We start from the raw sequence: 13,470 nt of genomic DNA, 5'->3' as shown, positions 1-13,470 counted from the left end.
CGTGAAATAAATTTGTATAATTTCATGATTTATATAATAATAGATATATTTTGTAATATAAAAATGGTGATTTTTATCGTAGTGTTTGTGAACATTTGACTGTTATTTTTAAAATGTAACTTTTGCCAATTAAGTATTTCAATTAATTTAAGTTTTTTGTTCCCTGAAAGATTTCTTTTGACATTTCATTTTCTAAACGTATGGGAAAGATTTAAAAAAGCTGTCGATGGCTGAGAAAATAAATTGCATCGGCTTTCTAAGAAAAGTTCGTTCGAGGCCAGTCATTATTTATTACATCGTTGCTATATACCAAATGAACACATACATAAATATACTTGCATTACGTTATCATTCCTCGAATATAATAGGAAATTTTGTGCAAAAGTCTCAAATGACGCGCGAGGTTAATTTTTAAATTCGATAATAAAAATAATTACACGAATATTGAAAACGATATATTCGAAACAATATTCTTTTGTCGAAAAATAAAAATAAAAAAAATAAAATAAAACAGTTGAGGGGAGGGGGGAACAATCGATTGGTATCGAAATAATTTGTGCGAATCATTTGTCAAACGATTGTCAACTTGACTGATAAACTTTGTAAATAATTCATAAATGCCTATCGAACGTAAGATATATATACATATACATATAAATGTATATGAGCGATCTAATCCCTAGCACATATTTTTTTAACAAGGTCAAGGTCTGGATCAATTTAATGCTACCACGTCAAGAAGTGACCTTTATTAATTTGTCCACTGGAAAAATCATCTGGTCATTTTTTTTTACGTCATCATTTCTATACCGAGAAGAAATAATATTAATAATAATAATAATAGTAATAATAATAATTTTCGTATAATTATCACTAATCCTTTTTATTCTAAAAACAACGAATCTTATGCGATTCTAAACACTTTTCTTCGACAACAATTCAATCGAGAACTGTATTGTCAAAATAAAATATTAACGATGACACGTAGAATCAATTGATCACTTTGATTAAACGATATTATTTCTCTTTCATTATATAAAATATAAAATATATATAAAAAACAGGAATTACAAAAATAAATCAACGGGATAAGAAAAATTAGTGAATAAAATAAAAAAAGAAAAAAACTGATAATTAAATTCGACGAGTTATTAAATACCACAGGAGTGTAGAGATGTGTATAGGGTATCTGTCTTACCTTGTCCCTGATACGTCGTTTGATGTAACTCCTGGTAGTGCAGCTGTTCATCAAATCCGTTCTCTGATGTTGCTGTTGTTTTTCAACAGCAGCAGCAGCAGCAACCGAGGGTGGTTTCTCTGACCACCTAACGCCATGCTCGTTGTTAGTCTTGTTCTTCGCGTTGCTTTTCTCGTTATTGTTAAGTTGTTGCTGTTGCTGTTGTTGATTATGCTGTTGTTGCTGCTGGCGATGATTACCGTGATTTATGGTGGTCGTCATAGTCGTAGCAGTTGGTGTTGTGGGTGCGTCCCTGTGGCTCTTTGTACGACGCAGCAATCGTCTCACGGTATTTTTCACGGTGGCGGCAATGTGTGTGCCACCGCCACCACCACCACCACCACCACCACCACCACCCCGTTCGCCGCCGCCACCACCACCACCGGAATTGGACTCGTGGTGGTGGTGGTGGTGGTGGTTCATCGATTTGTAGTCGACCTTCTTCACCCTCGTGCCTGGAACAGGCGCCACCTTGTGGCCGCCCGTCTCCATCACGTACATTGCAGCCACTGTGTCAACGTGAGGTGCAATTCTGACCAATTTTTACCTGTCCCCACCTTTTCACCCTTTTTCTCTTTTGATTTATTCCAAATTTCTTCTTTATAACAGACGATAATATTATATATCCTTTAACCTTCCTCGCGTTTTTCACTTTCCTTCTTCTTCTTCTTCTTCTTCTTTTTGTTCTTCTAATTCTTCCTCGTTGTTCACAATTTTCTTCCACGATCGTATTTCGTATAGTTCCAAAATAATTCTTCGTTTTAATGTGCAGAAGAAATCGAAGAAAATTATTCCATATACCGCGTGTACGCGCCTCGTATTTGTGAATGTGCGTGTGTCTGTGAATAATCTTCTTTCAGTGAACAATCTCTAACCGAGTGAAGTTTCGTTTCAACCGCTTATCCAAGGGCGTGTATCCTTTTTAATCACTCGGATACAACGTGATAGCGAGAGTTTCTTTTTATTTAATTGTCTTTTTACGTAAGATCGGATAATCCTTGAATTATAATTGGTGAATGATATGATTTATTGATGAATAAATATCAAACCCCGACACACAACGACTCGTCTTTGATATATTTTCTTCTGTTATTGAATAAAAATTGACGTTAGACGTTTGATCGTCTTTATTATTTTCCTTGATAACAGAGAGAAAGAAAAAAAAAAAAAGACAAGAAGAAAATAACACCTTAGATTTTGCTAAGGTAAAAGGGTGGCAGTAGACGACGACGAGAACGACGACGACGACGACGACGAAGATGATAATTCCCTTCTTCGGGTGCTTTCGCGAACACTCGTGAGAGATCCTCGTTCGCGCACATTCGCAATAAAACGAACAAAAATGAACAAGTTTATACGAAAAACGGAAACAAACGATTATATAACACACCCCCCGTGTCGTGTCTCCTGTTTCTATTTTAATTTATTATTTCCAATACTATCCTCCTCGTGGAATGTATCTTCGTATTTTGAGAGGGGTGTGTGAGGATGATGATGATGATGGTGTTGTTGGTAGTGGTAGTGGTAGTGGTGGTGCTGGAAGATAGGGGGTTGTTGCACTTTTCTGTGAATATATTCGCGCGAGATGAGAAAAAAATAAATCTAACGAATTGTATTTTTCAACCGTTTGCAACGAAACGAAGATGATAGTTAAATTAATAGAAATGATCAAATCTTTCTCTCTCTCTCTCTCTTGGAATCTATTTATTTAAAAGTGACACTTAATCTACGATAATAGTAGAAAAGATCGATAGCTGTAGGAAACTGTGAGAGAAATTTCACGGAAAATGGCAGACGTGCGATGCGGTCGACCTCTTTGACGAACGAACGGAAACCTGAATTTAATGTTCTCTCTGTGTTTTACCCCCCTTGCCCCTGTTTTTGTCTACACTATTCTATCTCTCTCTCTCTCTCTCTTTCTAATATATTTGTTTTCCTTGCTTTTGTGTATTCTAGTCGATTCCGCGAGCAACTAACGACGAGTAGACGGGGTTTCCTTCCTTCGACAATCACCCTTCTCTCTCTCTCTCACTCTCTCGTACGAGAAAGAGAAAGGAGAATGAGAGGAGAGGAGAGAGGGAGCCTTGAATCCACTCAGGGAAGCACGTTAATCGCTCTCCTCTCGCGTTTAACAAGGAGAAAAAAGGGTCTTCTCTCTCTCTCTCTCTCTCTCTCTCTCTCATCTTCTCCTTTAATCCTCTCTTTCCTTCTCTCTCTCTCTTTTTAGCCCTTTTTATCGACGATACCAACGTTGTGGAATAAAATAGAAAAATAAATGAAATACAAAAGTATCGATCTTATCTCGTTGACCTGATTTTATCCTATATCGAAATATTATGTTTATTATAATTAAGCACTACTTCTCCCCACTTCTCTCTCTCTATCTCTCTCTCTCTTTTTTCTAACCCTTTCATTTCTTTTTATAATAATTCAATAATCAAATTTAAAATAATTCTTTTTATAATAATTATGTTTATTATAATTAAGCACTACTTCTCCCCACTTCTCTCTCTCTCTCTCTATCTCTCTTTTTTCTAACCCTTTCATTTCTTTTTATAATAATTCATTTAATTCAATCAATTTTTTTATTCTAAAAAAATATTATATTTATTATAATTAATAATAATTAATCGATTTACTTCTCTCTTTTTCTAAGCCTCTGTTTTATTTGTTTCTTTTTTTTTTATATGTATAATTCATTAAATTCAATCTATTTATATTCTAAGGAAATATTATATTTATTATGATTAATAATAATTAATCGATTTATTTCACACTATTTCTCTTGAATCATTTTTTAATTTTAGAAAATAAATCAATTTAATTTTCCCCATTGAGAATTACCTTCTAAACTACCTTTTGTTTTAATTATTGTCCAGTAGTATTTGAAAAAGTATAACGAGTTTCAATTCGTTCTCTTTAATTTTGTAACAGACATGCGCACTTTTCAAAGCGCATCGTAGAATTACGACACGCATCGACGTAGTAACGCAGGTCAGCGCACTCAATAAAAACCTTTCTCTCTCTCTTTCTCTCTTTTTCTAATAGAAAGAAAATTCTAAATAATTCATTATATTCGATACTTGTGATAACAATATTAATTATTATATTAAATATATTAAATTATTCAATATGAAAAATATCTGATTTACGAACTTGAAGTAATCGTAATAATCAAACGTTTCATATTTAATGTGACCTAATATATTATAATACTTGTTCAAATGTATATAAATATTATATATATATAAAAATTTATTATATTTATATAATTATATATATAACAATTAATATATATATAATATAACAATTTATTATAATTATATAAAATAATTTATATTTGTTAATATATATATAATAATTTATTATATTAAATATATTAAATTATTCAATATGAAAAATATCTGATTTACGAACTTGAAGTAATCGTAATAATCAAACGTTTCATATTTAATTACCTAATATATTATAATTATATAATTATATATATAACAATATTAATATATATAATATAACAATTTATTATAATTATATATAATAATTTATTATATTAAATATATTAAATTATTCAATATGAAAAATATCTGATTTATGAACTTGAAGTAATCGTAATAATCAAACGTTTCATATTTAATGTGACCTAATATATTATAATAATTTTTGAAGTGTATAAATATTTTATATATATATATATATATTTATATATATATATGTAGGACAATAAAATAAGAAGAAAAAGAGAATGTGTAGGATCGAGGTCTCTCTTTCTCTTTTATCCGCGATTAGCGTAAAACGAGTGCTCGCCCATCTGAGACTATCATCCATATGACGTCATACTTCACTACCACACCATCCATGCGAATCGATGCAGTTTACGGTGTTCTGATAATACTCAGTCAGCTTGCTTGCTTACTTTGCTTGCTTGCTTGTTGCACTGCCTACGATCTGAATTTATCTATGAGATGACATATACTTCTTTTTCACTGTCAAACACACACGCAAATTCTCACTAACTCAAAATCACACACCTGCACGTATATTCTCCTTCATGCACACATACACACACACATACACACATCATACGCATGTAACATAATATATACGCAATAAGTTTTATGTTCTGCGTTATATAGATTGGTCTAGCGTGGACGTAAAAGTTGCATGATCGATAAATTTTATCGATAAAAAGAACAAGAAAAATATGTTACGTGATTTAACGTAAATCCTATGCGGAAATAGTTGCAATTCTGGTTTACTTATTACGCCAGTATAATTCTTATGCATACCTAACTGCTATCTCTCTGTGTCATGCGATTTTAGATTTTTATTTTTTAAAAAAAAATTAAAAAAAAACATATATGAGTTAAAGAAAGAAAGAAAGAAAGCAAGGCAAAGTTTTGCCACGATAAAATTCAAACTTTCTAGACGAGGAAGCGGAAACTTTCGACGACGTGTAAAACGGGGCTTGCATTTATCATAAAATGCATTAAGCGCATAAGCAAAGACCCACCCTTACTCTACTCTCCGTGATACCATATTTTAAAACACTTTACTTCTTTAGAAAACAATAAAACCAAATTTGTATTTCCTCAAATTTGATATCAAACAAATATCAACTTTTTAATAATTAAATTATATATTGAAATTAATTATTATATCAAAAATGCGATCAACTAATAACAGGAGACAAGAAAAAACAATAATATGTTAACAACAATCGTGAGATATGAATTAATTGAAACAGTACTTGTTTTATTTATTTTTTGTCTTTTTTTTTTTTTTGACGCTTAATAAAATTTCAAGGTTATTATTACGAATGTGCACTCGCGTCCTGCAAGTAAACAAATGCATAAAATATGTGCGAATGATTAAGACGACAATGACAATGACAACAACGGCACAAGTGTATTATGACGTCATAATTCGTCAACATTCGTCAGCCAGTCAGAAACCTACGATAAACATCGTTAAATTGTATATAATTTACCTTTTTTATTTTTTACAATGGAATTTTCTTAATAACAAAATAATGAATGAGTTGTATTGAATCGGAATGGAATGAAACTAAATGGAATGGAATGATACACGTGTGACGTCATTATGCAAGACATAACGCGTTAGGAAATAATCATGATCGATGATCTACGAACTTCAACCTTTTACTTGCTTTTGCTTTCTATCGATTCAATCAAGTTAATAAGATTTATAAATCTATGTTCTCACATGTTCTATTAAATGAACAATGAATTAATAAAGGAAAGAAAATTTTATTAGAAAGAAAATAAAAAATAACAAAAAAAAAACATATAATGATGATGAGGACGGTGATTACGATAAGTTTGTTAAATTGTTGATAAGAATGGTGTGAAGTAACTGTTACGATCATTTCTCTTATCGGATTATATTAAAGATCGATAAATTTATGGGAATCGATTATTGAACCGTTAGATATTACAATATTTATATCTATCTCAAATAATCGTTACTACTATATTTAATTATTATTCTTATTATTATTATTTGTGAATAAACTATTAATTTAGGTCTGGACATTTATTCTTTACTATTTTTTTTTTTCATTCAGATATGAAAAATTCTCTTATTTACTCCGATATCGAATATTAAAAAAAATGTTGTTTAGCCAGTAAAATATTAGTGTGAAATCAAAATTTATAATTATTTATATAATTTCTTTTTTTTGTAATATAAAATACTAGTATTATTGACTCGGAACATAGATTAGTGAAAAAGAAAAAAAAAAGAAAATAATCTCGGACAATATTTATTGGCCAATGAAAGAAATATTATTTCGAAAGAAAAAGCGGAGATTTGAACGAGTGGATAGACGACAACGTTAGTTTCCCAAAGGCCATTTTAAAGGAAGAAAGGAAGAAAGAAAGAAACAAAAAAAGAAGAGAAAAATAAAGGTGTGCGTGCGTGAGTGGTGCCGAGTTGGTCTCCTTGAGAACTAAGCTCGGTGGTGCATATCTCCTTCGTCGTTTCTCGTCCGATGCACTCTACCCACGCGAGAATCAATCCGTGGGAAGAAGAAGAAGAAGAAGAAGTCAAAAAAGAAAAAAGAAACTAAAAAAAAAGAAAGAAAGGAAGGAAAGCCTTTTCGTACGATCCAATGCAGAAATTTATCATATTTTTATAAAACATTTTTCTTTTATATTTTTAACATCGGAATATATACGACCCTGGAAGTATAATAATAATAATAACTTGTATTTTATTTCTCTAATTAAAGAGGAAGAATAATGTTATGTATTGCATTCCCATTAGAGAGAGAGAGAGAGAGAAGAGGGGAGGGGGAGGAAAAGAGGAAGAGGATATCATGTACTGCAGTTAAATAAAATGCATTTAATCGGAAAACGACCTTTTTCCTTGGGGAAAAAAAAGGAACACAAAATTTCCGGTTGCCAAGTTGAAAAGAACACTAGTTGTTTTTTCTTCCTTTTTTTTTTTTAATGACAACGTAGGACAAAGTAAATTTGTGAAAAACATAAACCGAGCTTCTTTCTTTCTTTCTTTCTTTCTTTATTTTTAATGTCAATTATAAAATTCGTCGATTAATTCAAATTTACGTTACTAATTGTGACAACGATGATTTTAATATAATTATTCGTTTAATATAATTATAATATAATTTTAAATATAATATAATCTTAATATAATTTTAATATAATTATATTGTTACTTTGCGTGATAATTTCTTTCTTTTTTTTACATTAAAGATCGGAAGGGAAAATATAAAATGTCAGCAACTTGACACAGAAATGAACTAATGAGAAGCTTCCGCTAAAAATATCCTCCCCTCCCCTTCCCCATTTTGTTTAATACCTAGTTAAAGATCACGTATAAAAAAAACCATCGGATTTACGAGAACATCACCACCATAGATATCTCTCCGTCAAATTTTTTGATCTACCGATCCTCTCTCTCTCTCTCTCGTCATAGACTTCATTGAATATCCGATGACTTATAAAAAAAAAAAGAAAAAAAAAAAGAGACAAGAAAAAAAACTCTGACGAGTATGAATTTCTTTATTTGTTTTATTATGACGAGTAGAACATAGACAAATAAAAACGCGTTCGTACGAAGAAATCTATCGTTCTGTGCCAGAAAATTCATTTCTGTCCTTGCCACGTAATACGATTAAAATGTTTCTTCTTCTCCGTTTGCATCTAACGGTTTTGGTTAATATGAACAAAAAAAAAATATATATATAAAAGAAGAAGAAAAAGAAGAAGAAGAAAAGAGGGTGTCCTTGCAACGAAATGCAGAGAAGAAATCTGAGAAAAGAACGAATTGGCAAGCGAGGAAAATAATAAAGAGAGAGTAGTATGCGACAAGGAAAACGACGACCAATGACAAACGACGTTTAAACATAAGCCGTTCGTCGCGTGTTCCACGACCAACATATAAACCGCGAAATATTAAACCATCATCAGCACAGCACCCATCCACCATTCATCGTATGCGTGCGATCGGCTTCCACGAGGACGACGGCTTCCAAGAAAGAAAGAGATAGATAGAGAATAGAGATAGATGGATAGAAAGAGAGATAGAGAGAGAATGTATGTATGTGTGTGTGAGAGAGAGAGAGAGATATCGAATCTGGAGCACGTCCGCTCCCAACAAGAACGGTAATTACCAATTATTTGCAATTCGGCTTGGTAAAACGAAGGGAGACGATATCAGACATATATATTGTATATATCTCACTCTCTCTCTCTCTCTCTCTCTCTCTCTCTGTCTGTCTCTCTCTCTGTCTGTCTGTACAGAGGAGGACGCGAATTGGACGGATAAATATTTTTGCATCGGTGCTGCTGGTTCGCTGTCATATCCGAACTAGTTAAGTAGTCAAATAATGAGCGGGTACAATTCTTCCTTTGTGTGTGAGTTGATTATTGGAATGATCTATGATTGATAGAAGTATTTAATACTATTTAGATTTCTGACAATTTTGATTTGACGTTCGTAATTAACTGTGTTTTATAATATATTGGAAAGAAATATGAATATGTTTTATTTGTGATTATTTCTTGGTATGTATTATTACAATGATCTATGAATTATGTATGAATATTAATTCTATTTAAATCTCTAACAATTTAACGTTTGTAATTAACTGTGTTTTATAATATATTATAAAGAAATATGAATATGTTTTATTTGTGATTATTTCTGGAATGTATTATTACAATGATCTATGAATGATATAAATATTAATTCTATTTAGATTTCTAACAATTTAACGTTTGTAATTAAATTTGTTTTAATATATTATTAAGAAATATGAATATGTTTTATTTGTGATTATTTCTTGGTATGATCTATGAATGATGTAAATATTAATTCTATTTAGATCTCTAACAATTTAACGTTTTTAATTAACTGTGTTTTAATATATTTAAAGAAATATGATGTTTTATTTGTGATTATTTCTTGGAATGTATTATTACAATGATCTACGAATTATAAATATTAATTCTATTTAGATCTCTAACAATTTAATGTTTGTAATTAAATTTGTTTTAATATATTATAAAGAAATATGAATATGTTTTATTTGTGATTATTTCTTGGTATGTATTATTACAATGATCTATGAATTATGTAAATATTAATTCTATTTAGATCTCTAACAATTTAATGTTTGTAATTAAATTTGTTTTAATATATTTTAAAGAAATATGAATATGTTTTATTTGTGATTATTTCTGGAATGTATTATTACAATGATCTATGAATGATATAAATATTAATTCTATTTAGATTTCTAACAATTTAATGTTTGTAATTAAATTTGTTTTAATATATTATAAAGAAATATGAATATGTTTTATTTGTGATTATTTCTTGGAATGTATTATTACAATTTAACGTTTGTAATTAAATTTGTTTTAATATATTATAAAGAAATATGAATATGTTTTATTTGTGATTATTTCTTGGTATGATCTATGAATGATGTAAATATTAATACTATTTAAATCTCTAAAAATTTAACGTTTTTAATTAAATTTGTTTTAATATATATTAAAGAAATATGAATATGTTTTATTTGTGATTATTTCTTGGAATGATCTATGAATTATATAAATATTAATTCTATTTATATCTCTAACAATTTAATTGTGTTTTAATATGAGTATATTGTATTATACTTAGAATTATTTTATTTCCAAGAATAATTCATACCTATATCATTGCAATGATGTGTGATTGATATAAGTTATTAATCCTATTCAGATCTCTAACTGTGTTTAATACATCATAAACAAATATGAATACGTTTAACTCGAAATTATTTCTTGGAATGTATTATTGAAATGATAGGTGATGATCTAATCAAATATTAATCCTATTCAATTCCTAAACAATCTAATATCAACAACTAACTCTTTCTTTCTCACAACACTATAATAAAAAAAAATTCTGAACAAAGAATCTAGAATAAATCTTTGTCAAGAAAAGTAAACGGACACTTTATTGAAAACAGGACACTTCCACTCACCGATTTACACTTCGTTAAATATGCACAATAATCGGTATATCTATAAAAAAAAAAAAGAAGAAAAAAAAAAGAAGAGAAAACTTATAATCAACACACGCTTGAGAAGATATCAGACGCTTAACACCTGTGATCCTCTCTCTTTCTCTCTCTTTTTCTCTCTCGTTGTTATTGTTGTCGTTGTCCTTTCCAAAGAAAGAAAGAAAGAAATCTAAACGATCACGTTCTAGTTCAAAATTACACTCACGACTAGTAAACGTCATAAAGATTAGTAAAAGAGTCTCTGTCACTCCCTAATGTTGTTAAGTTAAACGAATTAGCGGTGGGTTGGTTGGTTGGTTGGTTCTCCGATACTCGGTTGGAAACACGTAACCTTAGACTCAGGTTCTAGAAGCTCGAGTATAAACGAGGATTGTTAGACGACGACTGTCACGCGCTATTCGAACGCTCTCGTAACTTTACACTCTCCTCTCTCATCGTATTTCTCTCTCTCACTTACTCACTCACTCTCTCACTCACTCTCTGTTTCTTTTTATAAGTGTATGTACGTGCGTACAAATGAGTGAGTGAGGGAGTGGGTGGGTGGGTGTATGTGCGTACACACATATTTTCTACGAGTGGGAGGATACGCGTCTTTGTTGGTGATATTTAATGACTAGTGTTGTTTTCTCTCTCTCTCTCTCTCTCTTTGCTATTCGTTAGAACAACGTTAGGAATAATACATCAATTGTTTGTACCATTAGAATTCAAATTACTCTGTATTTTATATTTTTTCCTTATTTGTATTTGTATTTTTCCTTTTGTTCATACTTAACACTAGATTTATTCTTTTACGTACTGAGCCAATTTGACTCTTTAAAAATTTGATTACTATATATATATATATATTATTTATAAATATTGTTTTGTAAAAGTATATGGTGGTTTTTAGTTACGTGATATAAGTTAATATTAATTTCTCCCCCTCGACTCTCGATTCCTTCGTTCATTCAATGTTTGTAAGTCGTTAAAAAAGTAATAAACCAAACATTCATAAATCTGCTGTTGAAATAGCTTTATAATCTTTTTATTATACTTTTTCCTTTTTGTTAAAAATTAGTAAACATCGTTATAAGGTAAAGAGAGTTTGATTTTCGTATGAAAGAAATGAATAAAGTAGAAACCGATCGGTTTTATAATTTTTCTTTTTTATCTTTTCTTATTTTCTCAAGTGTATTCTTATTTTCTTTTAATAACAACAAATCTCCATACCCGTCGTTCGAATAAATCCGTGTTTCCGTAAGATGTCATAAATTTTCTGAAGAGTTTTACACGCTTCTTGATAACAGTCACCGCGACAAACGTCTCTTAATAATCTTTAATAGTATTCCAAGTGTTGTCTTCGTCGTTTAACCTGTTGCACGAACACGACTGAGATTTCAAAAGTTTTTAAATTAAAAAAGAAAAAAAAGAAAAAAGAATCATCGAGTAATATAAAATCAAGGACAAATGATTAGTTGAATCCCTAAAATAATATAAATCATTGATACGTTTTTCTTTGAATGCAAATAATATCTCCATTCAATATCTCCAAATAAAAATAAAAATAAAAATAAAAATAAAAATAAATTTCAATATACACAATGTGAATAATAATATCTACTATCAAATAACAAATCAAATATTTATAATACTAATCATTTCTATTTGAAATATTTCCTACGGTTCATTTTTATTCGATGTAAAATAAATAATAAAATTGTCATCGTGTATAATCACCTGTACACATATATATCAACAAATATTAATTCATGTCACGAATGTTTACGACACTTCTCTCTCTCTCTTTCGTTGGTTGTTTTAATCTTTAAAATTGATCGAAGTGCAAATCAAAAACAAGAGAGAGACTCTATGAATTTATCAGTCAGTCGGATTCGATTTTCACGACTACCTTTTTCTTCTTCTTCTTCTTCTTCTTCTTCTGCCGTTAAAATACGCGAGTGCGTGCTTGAGTACGTGCGTGTAAGTTAAACAGCTAACTAAACCGGACGCCAAACTTGATGAATATTCTAAAGTCGAATCAAGGATGATAATCGCAAGCAATAACGGCGCCATTATAGTCGAATATACTTTACAAACTTGTTCGAGCATCGATTTCAAAGTCCTCGTATTCCTCCCACCCCCCAACCCCATCCATCCTTCATCATCACCCCCACCCCTACGTTCCGACACAACGTATCGTAAGCAAAACTATTCTATAACTATTTTTATAAATTAATCTATTATTTCGTACTCGGTTTATTATTTGATTACTCGAAAAAAATAAAAACAAAAAAAGAAAAAAAGAAAAAAAGAAAAAAACTTACACACACGATGACAAATTTTTTATCAGTTATGTTTGCGTTTTATTGACCCCGTCTGGATTGAAACATTTCTTTCCCCGCCCCCCATTCCCATCTCCCCCTAAACTTCACTCGCCCATTCACCCACTCACTCGTTTTTTGTAAATTCGTTTATTGAACACTAGTGTTTTATTTTTGTTTTTTATTTTTTAATTTTTCATTCGATATTTTATCGTACTTTCTTTTAAATGGACGTGCAAAATATATTTGTAAAGATTTGTTGTTTGTTATAAACTCTTGTAGATTTTTTACAACGTTGGTATAGTATAAAAATCATTATCACTGTAATTAACGTTTCCCAAGAGTAGTTAGAGAGAACATTGGCAGGTAAT

The 13,470-nt window shown here is 30.2% G+C and overlaps 1 protein-coding gene across 3 annotated transcripts in view; it reads right to left on the bottom strand.

Annotated features, from left to right (window-relative positions):
• LOC122522926 (serine/threonine-protein kinase MARK2-like) overlaps positions 1-10,777 on the bottom strand; it is a 65,960-nt gene extending 55,183 nt beyond the window's left edge. Inside the window, exons 1-2 of one of the 3 annotated variants that reach the window (XM_043644340.1) lie at positions 10,761-10,777; positions 1,199-2,323 (exon numbers count right to left, since the gene is read on the bottom strand). In XM_043644340.1, the coding sequence (XP_043500275.1) occupies positions 1,199-1,738 (540 nt within the window). In that variant the 5' untranslated portion in view covers positions 1,739-2,323; positions 10,761-10,777. Of the gene's footprint in view, positions 1-1,198; positions 2,324-2,426; positions 2,635-10,760 lie in introns of those variants that run through there. The other 2 variants (XM_043644339.1, XM_043644341.1) reach the window with 2 other exon arrangements.
• Between the last annotated feature and the right edge of the window lie 2,693 nt (positions 10,778-13,470).

This window comes from Polistes fuscatus, unplaced genomic scaffold (assembly GCF_010416935.1).
Source record: "Polistes fuscatus isolate 324 unplaced genomic scaffold, CU_Pfus_HIC Scaffold6, whole genome shotgun sequence".
NCBI classification, from domain to species: domain Eukaryota; kingdom Metazoa; phylum Arthropoda; class Insecta; order Hymenoptera; family Vespidae; genus Polistes; species Polistes fuscatus.
Note: the sequence above shows the minus strand (reverse complement) of the source record. Positions and strands in the feature narration are given on the sequence as shown.